General features: G+C 40.6%; 1 protein-coding gene across 2 annotated transcripts in view; it reads left to right on the top strand.

The window, feature by feature from the left end:
• Nucleotides 1-18,945, top strand: part of tspan4a (tetraspanin 4a) — a 125,640-nt gene extending 106,695 nt beyond the window's left edge. For both annotated transcript variants that reach the window (XM_034575598.1, XM_034575589.1), the window contains 4 exons: nucleotides 4,468-4,569; nucleotides 6,663-6,794; nucleotides 14,696-14,779; nucleotides 18,397-18,945. In XM_034575598.1, the coding sequence (XP_034431489.1) occupies nucleotides 4,468-4,569; nucleotides 6,663-6,794; nucleotides 14,696-14,779; nucleotides 18,397-18,465 (387 nt within the window). In that variant the 3' untranslated portion in view covers nucleotides 18,466-18,945. The remainder of the gene's footprint in view (nucleotides 1-4,467; nucleotides 4,570-6,662; nucleotides 6,795-14,695; nucleotides 14,780-18,396) is intronic.
• The last annotated feature ends 248 nt before the right edge of the window (nucleotides 18,946-19,193 follow it).

Raw genomic sequence — 19,193 nt, 5'->3', positions numbered from 1 at the left:
TTTATTCTGCTGCGGGGGTTATGGCACTTTTTACCCTGCAGACATTAGGATGGCAAAACTGCTTCTAGAAATATTCAAGCCTGCAGGCACGTTATTGACATTTGATCAATTTTTAAATAGAGTCTCAACTATATACACATGTAGACTCCACAGTTCACTATGATTAAATCATCTGTCTGGGGCCATTTTGACTTGAGGAGATCTCCGTCCATCATGGATTGTGGGAGAAAAGGGGGCCTCTGTTTAAATTAGTAATCTGCGATTACTATTCATTGTATGAAGTCATCGGACATTACACAGATGCTTCTAATCATATAAAATCAGCTCTGATGAAACATTTCATTTAACCCAGGTTGACATGACAAGTGAGAGGATTATCGAAATAATAAACTATTTGTATAGCACCTTTCAAACAAGAAATGCAGCTCAAAGTGTTCTACATACAGATATAGAGGAGAATATAAACATGTTTAAATGTAATTCAAAATATGAAGAGATATATAATAGTGCAGAAGTGCTGGCAAGTGCAATATCTAGTTAAAGGCTGAAGCAAAGAGAAATGTTTTTTCTTTTAAATACATTCACTGAACTAGCTCCTCTGATATCGAGCGTAATTTATAAAAGCCTCATCTCTGGTTTTCTTTGGGCCGTTGTTGGAAACCTCTTCCAGACTTACAGCAGATGATCTCAGTGTTCTAGAGGGGACGAAACTAGAGAGTCAGCTCTGTAACTCGGTCCATTCAGAGCCTCGTATGTAAGGAGGAGAACATTGAAGTCAATCCCTTGTGTTACAGGCAACCAGTGCAAATCCACTACATTTGTGATATAAAACTACGTCCCCTTCTATTGCAATATTCATAGGACCCAGGGGTTGAGTTGGGAAGCTGGAGGAAGAGATAACATCACTGCACGAGGGCACTTTGACTTTCTTGGAGCCAGATAGAGAAGAAACAACAATGGTTTGGTGAGATGAGCCAAGGTTGAGATACTTGTCTCAATAGAGGAGCTCCACTATATTTATCATTATATTTCACCCTGGTTTTGCATCCAGAGTCTCGTCCGTATGTTGGTCAAGGTCAGAAAATCCATAGGGTTGAGGTCAGGGAGACGTGAATGTGAATTAACATGGGACTGAAATCCCTGTGAACTAAATCTGCAAATTAAATCAGACCTTGATTTTGATCACGAGTGCTGTGGATGCCTGAACATCACCATAAATTGTAATAAATAAATATTTAAAAGCAACTCAATAATAATGTATTAAAGCTGTAGTCACAACAAGTTAACGTTGGACAGATGGATCGGATATTTTGGCAGAAAATATCAGGTAATAGTTTACTCATGATGCAAAATATGTTGACTTACAATATTTATATAGAATATTTATATAGAATATTCATCTGGTCTGGTTCCTTTAAATTGTGTTTTGCTGTAATTCAAACCTTTTTGCTCTGGACACAAGGTTGGTAGATTTTTTGTAAATCACATATTTTGTGCAGAGCTATTAAAGCAACATGTTGTAAATGTAAAATAACAAGTTTTACCTGCTGTCTGACTTAAGACTTAAAAAAAATAAGATGAAGTTATATATATATAACATCATCTCTCATCTCTTCATCCATTTCTTCCTAAAATGTGTTTTGTATGTCGTTAAGTCCCTTTGGTCCCAGCTAAGTGCCAGATGCACTATATTCTCATTAAAAATTTGCAAAGTTTTTTAAGTAGTGAAAACCTGCATTGACGTGGGTGTGTGTTGTATTGTCGACTCTTCTTCAACTTTGCTGCTGCATCTGTTTCCAGAATATACACAATGTTTCGACAGTAAATATGTGAAGCAAAGATCAGCAGCCCAGAAAGTGGTGTGTGTGTGTGTCATAATGCCCTCTGGTGTGTGAAGGGCATGTGCTAGGATCTGGGTGAAGTAGAGAACTTGATTAATCATCCGTTTTACTGCCGAGTTAAAACCACATTTGTTCCGTGGAAGTGTCAGATTTCACTGCGCAAAGATTTGTAAGAAGGTTTTGTCGGGTTACAACTTCCCCTGTTCATTCCTCTTACATATTTAACATTGTGTCAAAAATATCCACGCTAAATTCATGCAGTAACCCGTCTTTAATATTTATATTGTTTGGGCAAATGAAGGCAGTACTCGTTGTTTGGGTGCGTGAAGTGGGAGGTTTGTTTTGTTGCCTGCAGCAGCTCACAGGCTGGAGAGCTGCAGCGGAGCGGAGAGCAAGGTCAGTGCAGATCAATGCCATTGATGTCTGATGAGATTGACCATCTCAACGTGTAAACAAGGATGACTGCTCTCCCTGGGCATGCAAGTGTTCCACGTATTAGTCGTGTCAGAGGACCTGAAGCTGTTTACTCAGGGACATCATGAGGACAAAAAGCAAGTTCTCATGATGTGAATCATTACGTTTTAAAGGTGAAGACATGTTCAGAGGTTAAGCTCAGGGTAAACAAATATGAAGTGAGTCAGGAGGTGAGTGAGTCGATGTAATGTCCTCTGAAGACATAGATACACGTTTGTATGCTGTGTGTGTGTTTACTCGAGTACTCTGTAGTTCTGGGGGGGGAACTTCGGTTCCTTACCATTGTTGTGAAAACATTATGGCTGTTTTAAAGACATGATGTGTGTTAACTTGACTTTCTATAGTTTGTAAGGGACAAATTTGGGTCAGGAGACATTTTGACGCTTCAAGGACACTTTGACGCTGTGAGGACATTTTGGTGATGTGAAGACATTTTGATGCTGTGAGGACTTCTTTGCCATTGTGAGGTCATTCTGATGCTATGGGCACTTTGACTATGTGAAGATATTTTGAAGCTGTGAGGACTTTTTGACGCCGTGAGGACTTTTTGACGCTGTGAGGACATTTTGACTGGTCCTCACAACTTAAAAAGGCTGTTTTGCTTTAAGGGATAAATGAAGCTTAGGTCAGGATGAGTAAGGGTTGGGCCTTGACATTTAGTTGTGATGGTGAAGGTAAGGGGCGACAGAATCATTACGTCAATGAGTGTCTCCACAACTACAGAGAGACAAGAACAAGAGTGTGTCTGGAGTCCATTTGCTGCTCTGTGATTACATCGTTATCGCTGTACGTTAGATTCATTAACTGCAGAGGCTGCAGTGTGTTTATCTCGGTGACTGTCCCCACGCTCACCGTAAGCTTTCTTTGACTCAAAGCTTACTGGGGAAAAAAGCTGGTTTTGTTAAATGCTTTTATCTTGTTTGTTTAGGTTCACACTGCTGAACCAGAGCTTCCACACTAAACCCACATGGATCTGCATCTGGCCTGTTTACAGAACGTCGCCCGCCGTCGTGCAGCGCGTTGGTTCGGTAAAAGCAAATCCAGTCACTTGTAGTTCAGCCGAGTGGATCGTCCCCACTGTTGACCTCTATTTATTACTCTTAATGCCTTAATGGGACGGCGCTTGAGGAAATATGAGCCGAGCAGAAGCAGCAGCACAGACCGGAGTCTCTCTGCGTGCGGTGAGGTATCAACTTCTACTGAACGATAAAAGGTTTATGGTGTTGTGCTGCTCCTGCGGTTTGTCCTGTGACCATGAAAATCCAATAAATGCAGTAAACAAGTAAATAAAAACATACACAGTGCGGGATCCTTCAATGTGCAATCAATATAATGAACAAACGGCAATAAAATATCCCCAAGCTGCAAGATTTCATTAAGTTATATTAGTTTCTGCACATATATTGCAGTCTCTCTGATCATCCCTAATTTGGGTTATTATATTTATTGAGTTATATCTGTTGTTTTTTTTGCCGTTTATTGTCTTGACTGCTGAGACGAAGCCGGAATTCTTGAACCTAAAAAAACAAATTAAAAAAAGTTATATTTGAGTTTGTTCTGTTCTTCTCTTCATCATCTCTTTATATACAGCCTGTGGTTTATAGCAGTCCAGAACATCAACCCGTCTTTTCAGCCTGGCTTTCATGTAGTGTTTTATCATTTTTATGGCTTTTTAATAAATGCTTTATAATCTCTTCTAATTACTTATCCTGTCTTGTATTATTAACAATTTTATTCTTTTATTTTCATTTACTTTGTAATCTTTTACAATGTATAAGTGCACTTTGAAAAGCAATTGATTTGTTTGAAAGGTGCTATATAAATAAAGTGTGATTGATTGATGGACCAGTGTATATCATAGTGAACAGTGGTTCATCATGTGTTTTCTTAACATTAGAGCATATAAACATTTTCCAGTAATAACACAAATTTAAAACGATAAACCTGAACATGAGCAGAATATAAAACATATTGTATTAGATTGTTCACTTCCTGCGGTTTTCTCAGAAGAAATGTGATTATTTTCGTCTACTTCAGATCAAATGGAATTTGTTATCCTCTAATGAAAATGGAAAAGCTGCTCGATCACACCTCACTCAACCTCACACACGCATAAGTGAAATTCATTATCCTGTTCTCCTTGTTTTCTCAGATTGATCACTACGCCCAGAGGGATCTGAAGAAAGGCCTCCAGCTCTTCGGCACAGAGGGCAACGTGGGTTTGACCAACGCCTGGATGATCGTACAAACTGATGTAAGACACGAGATCACAGCAGGGGGGGGCAGGTGGTTGGGCTGATCTGAAACTTGGAAGATTTGTCAAAACACAAATTCTGGAAATGTCAGTTTCTCAGTCTTAGCTGAGGTGATGCTTTGATGCTTCCAAAAAACCTCTCAGCCCATTCAATATTAACATCAGGGCCATTTAGCAAGTGGAGTCATGCAGGATACCTTGTCCCGAGCAGACACACGACGTGTTGAGTGCATTATTCATCGCTTACTTCTGCGATTGGCAAGGTTTCACCATTTGCACCGCAGCGGTCACATCAAATTAAGACGGAGTAGCCAACCGGTGAAGGGCCATTTCATTTTTTACATTTCTCCAATTTGTGTAAAATTTGAATAAAACACTGGAATCCTTTTTTTTTTTATAGTTAATGGAATGGAGACTTTTATAAGCAGGCTGATAAAAAAACAAAAAACAACTGGCAATCTGAAAGAAAATGGCATAAAAAAAAGCAGAAACCGTCTCCACCGACAGTAACAAGCACTCGAAGCTCTTTCAGTTTAAATACTGTGGTAAAATGCTGTCAGAGAGATTAATGCAAACATCATAGACTCTCCGAGGTAATCTTTGTTTCCAGCTCTCACTTTGATGTGCATTTCCCTGAGTATTATTTAAATATATATACACACTTTAATTCCAATGCAAAGAAAACACATTGTGAGAAACCGAGATTTGGAATTAGGGATTTGAGGGGGGGGGGGATGGCGCGGCTGGCGGACGCCTCCGGGAGACGTCAGATGATAGCGTGGAGACTTCAGGGCTCTGGAGCCTCCGCACGGCACCACCGTTACAGCTGGTGCTTTTGTTCCATTAGCAAATGTGCGGTGCATGCTGAATGCTTGGCTCTGGCCTGTGTGCATGTACGGATGTGGTGCATGATTCTGTGTGTGTCTGTGTGTGTGTGTGTGTGCCCATGTCAGCATGACTAAAAAGTCATGAAGTGATGACAGGGGAATGTATTGCCATGCAACTAATATATGCTAATGTGTGCGTGTCAGGGCGTGTGTATGATAATGTGCCGAGTTGTTCCTTTTGTACTGAATGATGGAAAGAGGAGGATCTGGCTGAAGGAGCCACCGATATAAAAATGTCTGTGTGCGAGCGTGCATGTACGTGCACCTCTCTCCAGGTCACATCAGTCCTCGGTGTGAATGTATGGGGCTCCATAAAGTCCCAGTCTGGCTGAAATGCAGACCATTAAAAAGGCAGCTCTCATCCTGTCCCTGTCCTCCCTCCGGAGCCTCCTTCAAACATGCTGAGTCACTGAATAGATAATGTCCACAACAGATGTCCCCGGAGCAGAGTTCAGCCTGAACAGTATGAACGGCCACTTATGGGATAGAGGAGGGTTCTACAAACATGAGAGGAAGTAGTAATAACATCCAAGAGGGGCCAAATGCTACTTCGGATAATCAGCGAGGGCCACACGCCGCTCTGGCTGTTGAAGTTTCCAGTTGGTGAATCTCTGAATATTTATGACCACACAGAGTTCAGGCCCCCCCCCCCCCTACGCTTGTTTTCCCAACTTTAAAACTATACATTACTTCAGATGCTTTCTGAATTTGAATTCTGCTTTAGTTTGTGATAAATTACTAATCTGATGCATTGTTTAAGTGGCCGGGGCCAGTTCCAAATGAAGCGATTCCCGAGTCTGTGCACGGAGCGGCGCGGTGGAGCAGCGGAGGCAGCATTGTTCCTGTGTGGAATTAAAGTCCACTGAATGAACAAAAAACCTCAGGGGCACTTTATCTTTTCATGAAGTACACTGATGAATTGAACTGTGGGGAGAGCCATGATCCCTTATAAAAAATCTATACCAATCACAGAGTGGGAAGATGTAGATAAAAAGAAGCAGGCGAGTTGGAAAATGATTTTAGGGCCGTGAGACAGACGAGATGAGAATTGTACAAAAGGGGGCTGTAGCTCAATATCGGCGAGATGAAGTGTTTTCCACATTCAGCACATGTGAATTACTCTTGCCAGTAAATCGTTTCCATGCAATAGGATTTCATGATAAATAAAAGGCCCACTCTCTCTTCGCTCCTTTTCTCCTGGCGCAGTTTCGTTGCTGCGGAGTAACCAACCACACAGACTGGTTTGAAGTTTACAACGCCACCCGGGTGCCAGACTCCTGCTGCCTGGAGTACAGCGACAACTGTGGCCTGGACAACCCGGGAACGTGGTGGACGGCGGTAAGTTCCAGCAAGAAAATCAAACTTGCCTTAAAATTAGAATGAATTGTTTGTGGTTAACTTTGCACTGATTGTTTTTATGCCTCCTCGTCAGCGACAGTTAGTGACATGTTGGTTTCAGGTTTTTCCGTCCATCCCATTCTTGTGAAAGCGATATCTTTAGAAAAATGTCTTTAAATTTGGCACAAACATTCACTTATCTTTTGGGAATTTCCTCAAATTTTGACCGGTTGTCACATGTCACGAATTTTAACTGATTAAGTTAATCGCCATGGTAACCTCATATCTGAAATAAAACGATGTAGACTGAAACAGCAGTGGTTGGAGGAGGCATACGACCACAGGATGGTAATTCTAGTTAAACACAAATATACAGGTAGGTCGGGTTTATTAAACAGTGAGTTTTTGATATAGAAAATGGGACATAAACAGTTATAGTCGACATGGTGCATCTTATTTTTTGTACATATTACTCCCACTCAAAATGACGTTAAGTTGATCACCTGTAAAATAAACAAAATCCTTCTCTCAGCGGCCGAATCATTTCAGTGTGTTATTCCCGTTATCTCATGTGGACCTTTGCTGCTTCGCCCCGGACCTCAACAAACAAACACGATCCATTGAGAGATTTTTAATTCATAATTACTGATATTGAATCAAGGCCTCTGTCCAGTGGGAGTTGACTGCCGTTGTTACCAATGTTCACCTCATGTATAATCAGTGTTGTGTTTTTAATTTGCTGCTGTGGCTCGGTCCAGAGAGCTGCTGTTTATCCCTTTGAGTCATTACGTGAGCTTAAGTCTCGACAAATCAAACAAACTGAGGTTTACTTAAGTGTTGGACGTGAGGTTCACCTCCAAGTCTCCTCACGTCTCATTAGACTTTCCTGAACAGGTGAAAACCAACATGTCGTGCTTCTGTGCTGCAGCCGAACCAGATAAAAAAAATAAATAAGGAGTTTTACATCATTAGAGTCATGAGGGGAAAGCTGTTTTATGTCTATGGGTGTAAACAGGACTGTGGGTGCTTGTAACAGAGCAGAAAGGGATGTGCTGAGGATTGCATCAGTCCGACGGGGAAAACAGGACAAGCTGCATCATTTGTGTATGTTTGTCATATGGGTCGGATAAATGGATTATTCTGCACATGCAAGAGTGAAACTTGTCCCTGGTGGGGTTTTTAAATGTGATGAAATAAAACATATAAATCATACCTTCATTTACAACTTATAATTAATCCACTTACTTGTGACCCTGGAAGCAAACGGTGAAAGCCCCGACATGTTTTCTTAAACCTTTAAACACAAAATAACAAACTTAATTTAACTAGACCTAGAAATCTGGAAATGTACCTTTTTTTCCTTCAGTAACAATAGTCCGGTCCAGACTTTAAAAGAAGTAAAATCTCATGGACGACCACAGAATCGCCTCCAAAATTCCCTTTCTTCCCAGTCTCCTGGAGACAACTGCGGTCTTTCCAGCCTCAGAACATCGTCTTTGAAAATTCCAGTCTGGTTTCAGAGGCTTTGCTTCATCTGACAGAATCTGCCATCTTGACTAATGACATCCTCTTGGCAGCCGATGCATTAAATTGCAGCTTTTCAATCAGCCTGTGACGCAGTGGACCACACCTTTCTTTTGCTGGAACATGTGGCAGGTGTCTCCGACTCAGTCTGTCAAAGACGCCTGTACACTGGTGAGGTTCGTCAGAATTATCCAAAAGTTCTGTCGTTTCCTGTTCTGTCGTTTCCTGTGGGATCCCTCTGGGCTCCACTTTAGGACCCATTCTCTTTTTTAATTCATGGCGCCACACAGCCGCAGTGTTGGCTGATGTCTTGGCTGCTCCCAATGACTTAGTTCAATGATACATAGAGGGACTGAATTCAATAAGATGAGATAAAGTAATACTTCCAGTCCCACAACAGGGAAATGTGTTACAGCAGTAAAGGGGATATTAAGATATCAAGCATCAGTAATAAAGTACTAAATATGTAAATGTATAAAAGTTAGGAAATATGACTTCTGCAATGTAAAAAGGATTTCACATGGAAAGATATTAAGATTGAGATAAAACAAATTGAACTAACTTCACATATATATCACATATTAAACAGCATGTTTCAATCATGAATGAGTTCTTCAGAAATGAAAAAGGGGCCCTACTTAATTTAATGGACTCTCATAAGTACTTAAAATCACCTCATCATTTTAAATCCTCAGATTCTGAGAATATGTTGAGAGTTCGAGGGTTTTTTGAAATGAGTCAACACGGAAACGATGTTTACTAAATCTGTGTGGGAGTTGTTTTTTTGACAGTGCACCAGGATGAGGCTATAATAATATTGCACCCTGGATCACTATTAAAGCCGTGCAGCTGTAAAAGAAGCTCCACTTTGGCTTGTTGAATATTTAAACTCCCCTGTAACTCGTCAGACCTACACAGCAGCTGTTGTTCAGCTCTGCAAACTGCTAAAGCTCATCATCGAGACATTATTTGGGGGCTTGATGAAAATAAAACGTGATGGCGGCGGCGATTCAAATTAGATCTAATCCGAAGTTTTTAAGTTGTCATCGTCATCATTAAGGACAGAAAGGCCACTTTTCGGCCACTTAGCCGAATGAGTCTAAATATGCAGCAGAGCCGAAGCTTCCCCTGTGCATCGCAATGAGTGGAGATGATGAACCGTCAATTACAATGATTTCTGTGGAGCCTCCGATGACGTTTCAACATATTTTTCCAAAATGATCAGATGTTCCAGATGTCAGCGGCACTAAGATCAAAGCTTCCGATCAAATGCGTCGTTAATCTTTATACTTCCTCGGCGAACGGATTTTATTTTGTGTTTTATTAAAAATGGTTGGCTCGTATTAACATGCATCAGCTTTTGTTTAGAGTTATGTCTTGAAATAGAATCAGCAGCAGCTGGGAAACCACATGGTCGTTTGGGAGCTTGTTTTTTATAGCTTCATCAGTAGATGCATTTTAAATTTTTCATTTCCCAGTTTCTTTTTTCTGTGAAACTAAAAAAAAGTTGTTTAAAATTCCATTAGAACTTCACAAAATTAATCTGCTGATGAAAATAAAAAAAGCTCCTACATGGAATATAAATGGATGCTGTGATGAGATTGGGCCATTACAATTATTTTTTTTAACATAGTTTGATTAAATATTACAGGTTTTCTGCAGGTTTCAACAAGTTAAATTGAAAAGCTTTTTAAAACTTCAATGTTAGACCTATGTCAACATACGTACGGCAGATATGAAGGAATATCGGAGGCCCGACGTAAACCTCACAATAATTGAAGATAAGGAAGTTGCCATGTAGATAAAAACCCTCAAACAAAACGTTATAGCGCAAACTATAGAAACATTGGGTAACTATAGTTTTTCCTCTTATAAACACAATGGAAGTTGTGTTAAAAACCCTTTAACATGACTAAGATATACCTAAATGTGAGACCTAGTAATACTTTAATGTATTTAAGGCTTTTGAAGGCCTTCAATTTTGCCTATTGAATTATAGACTAATAAAGCCCCAGTGCAAAGCCTAATATGAAGTAATGTGATTGAGAGACTGTTTTGTACATTCTGAGCTTTTTGACAGCACATTTATTCCAAATCTCATTCCTCAGTTAAGTAAATAAAGTAAATCTTCAGTCATTTCCATTTGCAAAGGGCAGATCCCAAATATGAAGCCATCGGTTTCACAGCTGTAGACCGGGGAGCCGCCAGCCGTTCATCTTGAAATACAACACGGTCGTCCTGCTTGCACTCGAGCGTTGTAAAGGCCAAGCTGCAGCTACTTTGCTTTTAGAAAATGAAAGAAGCTTTTTAAATGTCTTTTCATTACTTGTCCTGAAACATGCCTGCACAAGAACTATTAAAAAGGTTTTTCAGAATGGATATTTTCCTCTTTCAGCTTGTTAGTTGTCACGTAGACCTTTGAAATTCCTTCAACCACTTTAATTAGAAAAATTGAACTGACAAGTTTTTGTATTTTAACACCGTCAGACCTTCAGATCAAGGATTCCATCACTGCAGCTCGAACTGAAGCATCTCTTCCAATAAAGCCTGCATTTTCAAATATGTCTTCTATGCTTTTTTTAAATTAGATTCAGTTATTTTTCTACTAAACACGCTGCACAGATTCCTCCACTGAGCTCAAAGTGACAAGAAACATAAATGAGGCTGCAGACAGGTTTGTGTGGTTCGACTTCTTCAAGGATACGTGTGCTACAAATAAATAATATTACTTTTTTCTTTTAGTTTTGAATTAACACTGGTGGAATAAAACCCGCTACTTGGCCTTTGCTTTAGATCCTTGAGGTTCTTCACGTCGGGAGGAGACGGCTCATGAACTCAAGAACCGTGAAAGGAAAGACGTCTCCACGCTCTCATTCATAGCAAACAGAAACACACACAAAAGGACACACTTATAGGTTTGATGTGTACACACACACACACACACAACTCAGTTTCAAAGCCTGCGAACGCTGGAAGACCTCGTGTGATTCTATTTCTATAAATACGGCTCGTTTCTTGGGTACTTTGATATGTGTGGGCTGTTAAATGGTTAAATTAGACCATTAATAGTATAAAAATGACACCATTGATTGTACAAATGCTTAAACAACCTGTGTTCTCTGCATGAAACGTGTCTGCAGCAGAATTAGACGCTGAGAGATTCAACTGAAACAGTAAAGCTGCAGACATGGACGGCAACATTAACTTATTCTGAAAACAGTTTGTACACGCGTTTCTAATAGAATATTCAATTCAACTTTATTTGTACAGCGACAAATCCTAACATACGTTATCTCAAGGTACTTTCCATAGTAAGTTTGAGACCATACGATACCACAGAGAAACCCAACAGCCCATCGGCCTCGACCGGTTGGGCTGAGCGGAGAGAAATGGGGAGAGAAGAGAGAGATGTTCCAGTTTCCATGTTACAGAGCATTATGATTATGACTCATGTCACTATTACATCCTACTTCTACTCGAACTTGATGGCATCTGTCGTCGAGCAGTGGGAAGCTGTTTAATGTCGATTACGTAAAAATCACCAACAGGATGTTATAATGCGAGTCTGAAATACACATGTCGACATAATGTAAGGTCAGAATACTTCACATGTATAAATGATATTATTACTGATTCCTAGTATGACTTTATTCAGATTAAGATGCTGTTTTCATGGTCGTGTCTTTATAATATTGTTATTCTAAAAACATCCGTTATGGTTCCAGAGGATCTTGAACAACGTCTCCCACCTGCTCCACAACAATCAGGTTCTTTAAACAACAGACAAGATTTACCAAAGAGTTTATCTGCAGTAACCACCTGGCTGGTTTATATGCTGGACTATAACATATTAGCATAATGCACATATTTTTACATACATAAATATTTTATACTGGTGATCAATAGTATTTCTGGTTATGTTCCTGATTGAAGCTCAGATTATGGTGTTCCACGGCCGCCCCTTGTATTTTAATGTGCCACTGCTCCTGTGCTGGAACTGGTCCGGCAGTTTCTTTTTCTCCCCCTGGTTTTATGGCAGCGTCTGCAGTGGACGTCGAATAAGAAAAATCTGAATTATTATACTTCCCGATGCAGCTCTGTGGTCCAGGAGGGTTGCACTCGGGCGGCGGTTTCATAAATAACAACGGAGCCGTCCTAAATTTGGCATGACTTTCCATATCGATCCAGCCTGGAATTATTTCACCTTGGGCTAAGGAAAATATATGTTTTTCGGTGTCCTGATGTTTTCAACAGCCGTGAAATGCAGACTCGTGTGTTTGGTTTTCCTGACTCAGATTTTGATGCAATGAGATGTAGAAAATACAATCTGGTAGGAACGCATGTTTGCAGAAATGAATAATTTAATCCTAACAGCACTGCAGCCGGTTATGTTGTTATTACAATATGTCAGTCTGTCTTTTCTCCAGTAGAACTCGCATAATGAATTTAGCACACTTTTCTTTTTTTTCTTCAAATATGAAGAGGTGGAGGTGTCAAACTGAATGTCAGCTCCACACTGTTCATTGAAAGCGAGTCCTCTCCTTTCAGGATTCAGCCGCTTTTCATCACTCGCTTACATCTTTGACCCGTCGCTCTCTTCTCGCTCTTTATAATAATTACCTCCCTCTTCTCTGTGCCTGCGGGGGAAACAGCGTGGCCCACGGAAATCTCCCAGAGTGTCACAAGAGATTGTGGAAAATGTTCTCCAGGTGATGAAAAAAAAAAAAAATAGATGTTATGGTGGCAAAAACAATGTGGAAGCGGCAACTTTGTGTAGAATTTTTTATTGAGTTGCATTCAGAATGAATTCAAACCATGTCAGATATGAAAAATTCAGTTTACTGTCATGTCTAAATGATGCCTCCGGTGCTTGCGTTGTTCTCGGATTCACATTACTTGTGTTTATACGGCTTAAAGGGAGACGAGGACGGTGAGGACATGCTCGAATCCTGGGAAGTTTTTCCCCCAAGAACATAAGTTCACAAGGAAGAGGAGACGAAAATACGGATGTTGCCACTTGTTCCGTCACAGTTTCTGAACACTGGCAGAGAAGCCTCCCTGTGAAGTTGGTACATTTTGTCCAAGGCTGCCTCGTAGATAGTAAAAATTTAATAATCTGAATTTTAGGCCTTGAGAAATATTGAATGGGTTAAAATATTACATTTAAAATGAGGTCTTATGTTAACATTCACATTCATATTCATTGAAGTACTTCTAATACTATAAAACACATTTTAAAGGCTAAAAGAAATATTTTGGTATGTAGGTATGTAGGTCTTTCTCAATGATACAGATATTAGCACGCTGTCATAAAACTACAAACAAGACCAACGTGGAACTGATGAATCTGACGGTTATTCTCTAAAAGGCTATTTCACCTTATCTTGAATTATGTGCAAGTCATTTTGTGATATTCCTTCAAATCTGTTCTACTTGACATAAGTCTTACAATATATATCTCACCACAAGGTCCATTCAGTATCTACACTGGATCTTTTGATCTTCATCAGCAGATGGATTCGATCCAGTTGAATTGTGGATGTTTAAAGTTTCATTTTGTTTTAGTTTCACAGAAAAAAGAATTAGACAATTGCATCCAAATTGACCCTGTGTTTTCCCAGCTGCTGATTCACTGAGGACCAGTTTACATATTGTTCTAAACATAAAATGCAATTGATGACTAATTGTCGACAAACACCTCGGTCAGAATTTATCTCTGTACTCTGGTCTTCGCTGTGGGACAGAATATGGATCTCTACCGAGGGTAAATCTCTACGACACAACTCATCTTTAATTATAGGGAAGTAATTCTGTGTCTCTGATGTCATTCTTAACACAGGTCTTAAAATTAATTCATTGCCAGTGCAGTGTCCCTTCGAAACCTGCCTGTTCATCTGTCCTGTGGTGCTAAAAGTGACCGGCAGTCACTGAACCGCAGCAAGTAAAGATCTGCTGCAGGAAGAGGCTCCGTGAAGTTATTGCCATTATTGTGGAGGCGCCGTTATCGTGATTAACAACATCACTTGCACTGATGATTCCCAGCCCCTGGTGCTACACAGCGCTGGATACTCGCCTGTATATTAAGACTGAACTCATCACGTGTCCAAGTCGCACCCAATTCAACACTGCACTTCCTTGGGCGATAAACAATATGCATGCCAAGTGTGAAGCTGAGGAGATGCATATGTTTCTTGAGATATGCATTCCACAGATTTCTGAAATTGTTGAAAAGATGTTCTTAAAAAAAGGTCCTAAAGTCTTAGCTATTTGAAACCTGCAGAAACCTTGTTGTTTAAACACTGGAGAGGAGAAAGTTGTGTATTTACACTTGGTCAGCTAATGTGTGTGTTTGTGTGTGTGTGTTTGTGTCTCCACAGCCGTGCTACGAGCGCGTTAAGGACTGGCTTAATGAGAACCTGGTGGCTCTTTGGATCTTTGCTCTATGCACGGCACTTACTCAGGTAATTACAGCTTTTAAGTTGAATGAGTTATTTTTTCCACGCACTCATTAACTCACTTCTTTATATCTACAGGCTCTTACTTTGTGATAAATAAACCCAACACTTTGCATTAAGCGGCGGGTTCAGGACTCGTGTGGACAGCAGGGGCCGCACATAAAGCCCCTCGCGCGGCCGCCGAGGACCGCACAGAGCGGTCCGACTGTCCATAAAATTCTTTTATTTCCTCTCCAGCCAAGTCGTACGTGACGTGCTTCCACAATCGGAGAGGAGAGAAAAATGCTGCTCTCGAAAAAGCATCGATCACACCAGGCTGCTGTGAAGCCGCAGGCTCATTTCTAGTCACTGGTTAAAGAGTCTCTTTTCTCCCCTGTTTGAAAACCCTACACAATGAAAAGCAGAAACAATCACTGGAAGAATTATCTCCAACATCTGTGATGATTATACAACACAGACGAATTATACAATGATTATTTGTGTTTAGACAAAGACGGCAAATAGCAGACGTCTATGTTACTTCTGAAAGAAAACACATTCCCTCTTTTGCACATGAAGTACAATCAATACTTGGTTTGAGTCATCAACTCTGGAGTCTGTATGCTGCCAAACACTCTCTGAATGAGTTTCGACTTAGATTCACAGCTTTTTATCTATTGGAATCCTCATGTGCACAAATCCAGCTTCAAGTCCGACTTCTTATTCGGTCAATCTAACAAACTAAAGCTGCCAGGAAGTTGAAATACATAGAAAATGACGATGCATCAGGTACATGTACATTCCCTTATCCTCCGAGCACGGGATAGATTCAACGATGTGTGTCTTTGCTCAAAGCTACAGAGTCGACAGTGAACAGGGAATGACTCCAACGTGCGCCTCACACAACGAGGTGCATGGATGTTGGACACATAATTGGTCCCCGTGTGTAAATTGCAGCCCCTTAATGGCCCCGGATTTAAAAACTAAAGATCCAGCACTGCAGGGTACACGCTGGGTCACGAGCCAATCACAGGGCTGAGAGCAATTATGTTTGTCACCACAACTAAATTCGGGGAAATAACAGCACATAAATGCTCCTGTGATGCTGTCGGTGCCACACGGGAGATGACCCCGCCGACCCCCCCATCAGAGACTAATTAGCACGGCAGCTACAGGTCGTCAAACAACATGCAATTATCAATTATAATATGCAGTGAGCACAGATGTTCTACGGGCTCATTTTATACGAGAGAAACATTAAGAACAGATTTAAGCCATAAGGAGCTTTTAGGTATTTGCCTTTTTCTTCAGATAAAGGCCGACCTGTGATAACAGTGAGGTGATCACACTCAGGAGGGTTCAGGGAAACAGGCGTCGTCTTTACTCACAGTCCGAATGTTCACAGACAGGAAGTCAGACCAAAAACAGAAACCAGGCGAGAGGAAGACCAAAAAAAATCCACAGACTAAAATCACGAGGAAAAGGTCAAATAGAGGGAAACTACACGAGGAAAAACACCACATGGAGGAAACGGCTCAACCTGAGAGAGGAACAGGAAGTCGATATAAAGGGGTTTCTAAGGGGGAAAAGCAGGGACAGGAAACTAAGCAGGTGACAGGTGTGTAAAATGACCAGGAACCCGCTGCAAAGACAGGAAATGTTAGTGGATTACAAATTAAAACAGGAAGTGGATATGCAGGAAACTTAATGGGATGTGCAGGAAAATACACAGGAAATAGGGATATATCCAAATAACTCATCTGTAAAAGAATATTCATCAATGCATAACTTCAAATATTTCCTGGAAATAGAAATAGGAATAGAACACTGAAAAAATCCACAGCTATACCAAAAACAGTTATGCAGCCAAATGAAAAGTAAAGCAGTTAAATATCAGAGCAACAAACTGGCAAAAAATCTGTTGACAGATATCCAACAAAAAATTATTCAAAAAATTAATGCAATATGCAAAATCCTTTTATCTTTTTCAGCCGTGGGAAAAATTAACTTTTGGGTTTACGTGGTGTGTGAAGCCTGTTTCACAGTTTGGAGCTGTGGCCCTGATGGGGGTCACAGGTCGACAGGAAACAGCCAAAAGCTGCTGCAGATCCTATCAACAGCATCTGTGACGTGTAGAGTGAACCTGTTAAAACAGTAAACCTGTTAAGACTCTCCTGGGTTCAATGTACAAATTAAAAGAACGAGTTTAAGAGATTCGCTAAAACAAAAGAACAAAAGAAATTAAGTTAATAGGGAGTTTGAGCCCTGTGGTCTTAGTAATGCAGTTATTCTGTACATTTACCCTGCGAGGAGATGCAACTCTCCTCTTTCAATTTTATTTTATGACTGTTTTATGTGTTTGAACATTTATTTCTTACTCATTTAATCTCTTCATCTTTTAAGAAACAATGGTCATAGATCAGCTGAACAAACTATTTGAGGATTTTAAAAAACGGACCATTTGATTCTCAGCTACTGTAGATAATAAAACAGAACATGAAAGCAAATAAAACTGTAGAGGGGGGAAATCAATGTCAATGCCATTGAAAGACCCTGAATTGTTTATTATAATATTAATATTTGAGTGTTGGCATGGTGGTGCAGTGGGTTGTACTCATGCCTCCAAGCAGGAAGTTTTCTGGTTCAAATCTCAGGTTGGCTGCAGCCTTGTTGCCTGAGGAGTTTGCGTTTTCTCCCTGTGTCTGCACATCTTCCTCCCACAGTCCAACACGCTGCTGAGGGTTACGTTGAGCTATATGCTATGAATATTAATGTGCTGACCCTGCAGCCGTACTCACTGGTGACCTGTCCAGGGTTTACACCACCTCTCACCCAATGTCAGCTGGGATTAGCTCCAGCTCCCCTGCAACACTTAAGATAAGTGGTGTAGCTAATGGATCCAACCGAGCCCAGCCTGATTTAAACCAGTAAGAAGAGCCCAACACATCTATCCATCCCATATGCCTATGTCTCTAATGAACGTAACCACAAGAAAGACCCCATGCGAACTGGGATTCAAACCAGGAACCTCAGTGTGAGGTGGACGGTGATCACCGCTTAGCCACAGAGACTAGAGCTCAAACACAGAAATCGTGAAATTACAAAGATTGTTTCAACTCTAGCAGAAAGTATTGTGTTCGTGCAGCATCCAGCTTCGTAATGTAAGAAGTTAATAAAGACGTTGGGTTTTCAGGGGCTTTAAAAAAAAAAGAAAAAGATTAGAACAAAGAAATGATCACCAGAGAGTTTTACATTTAAAAAGCAGAAAGAGAGAAAGCTGAGACGCTCATCAAAGAAACAGGAGGAATCACTGATCAGCAGACAAAGCCTTTGCGGGGGCGCAGATATGATATAGAGATAATATGATAATTATATTATTAATAATAAAGAAGAGAAGAAGAATGCGCACTCTCCAAGCTGTGTAGTATTAAATAAAGGAATCATGTTCAGATCTGAACGTGTGGCTGCTCTTCTCATTGTTATCCACGAAATAACTGTATCAGGATTTTAATACATTTATTCTCAGAGTTTTATTGTCACACTATATCATGAGAAGGAGACAGAGGAGTTTTTCTGTTCATTTCACCGTGTCGCTGCTCATCTGAAGTCGTTCACGCTCCACTTGTTTTCTTGTGTTTGGGCAGATCCTGGGCCTGGTCTTCTCCATGACGATGTTCTGTCAGGCAGTGAAAGTAGAAACCTTTTACGCCTAGCGACTGACCTCTCTGACCTCCAGCACACTTGGATTGTTTCTCCTCAGAGAGCGACGGACCCACCCTCCTCCTCCTCCTCCTCCTCTTCCTCCTCCCTTCTCCTCCTCCTCGACAGACTCTTCTTTTCAAACACTCGTCCTCTCTGTGACATTCGCTCTCGGGTGTCCCCTGTTCACAGTTCCTCCTCTAACTATCAACAAGCACAGTGTCAGTGTAATACCTGAGTTGGTTGCTATGGTTTGCTCTGTGTCGAAAAAAAAAAAGCTAATTTCTGTGATACATTCTATGACGCTGTATTATGAACATGTATAAAAGCAAACGTGTGTAACCCCCCTTTTTTAATATGTGTTTTGTTTTTAAATTATTTCACGGTTTGTATGTGTCTTTCAAAACGAGAGCTACCGATGGGAAGGTGCACCGTGTGAAGTGCTGCAAGTGCATGTCTCCTGCGATGGTGTGTATTAAATGTTTTGGCTCGACTAAACGGCGTCGCACGTCATCTTGTCATTTCTCAACGGGGAACACTGAAGGGTTTTATGTGTAATCCTGCTGTAATTATGTCTGACACCATGAATGACAAACAGGAGTGATGGGGGAATATTTTGCCAGGAACCAGGATGTAAAAAAAGCGTCAGTGTCGTCCCTCTGCTCAGACACGATTGGAGTCATTAAAATATTTTGTAGCACCTAACTAATCAGGCATTAATTAGATATATCTAATGAAACGA

Source organism: Hippoglossus hippoglossus, chromosome 3 (assembly GCF_009819705.1).
Source record: "Hippoglossus hippoglossus isolate fHipHip1 chromosome 3, fHipHip1.pri, whole genome shotgun sequence".
Lineage (NCBI taxonomy): Eukaryota > Metazoa > Chordata > Actinopteri > Pleuronectiformes > Pleuronectidae > Hippoglossus > Hippoglossus hippoglossus.
The sequence above is the reverse complement of the archived record's forward strand: the minus strand, read 5'-3'. Positions and strand labels throughout refer to the sequence as shown.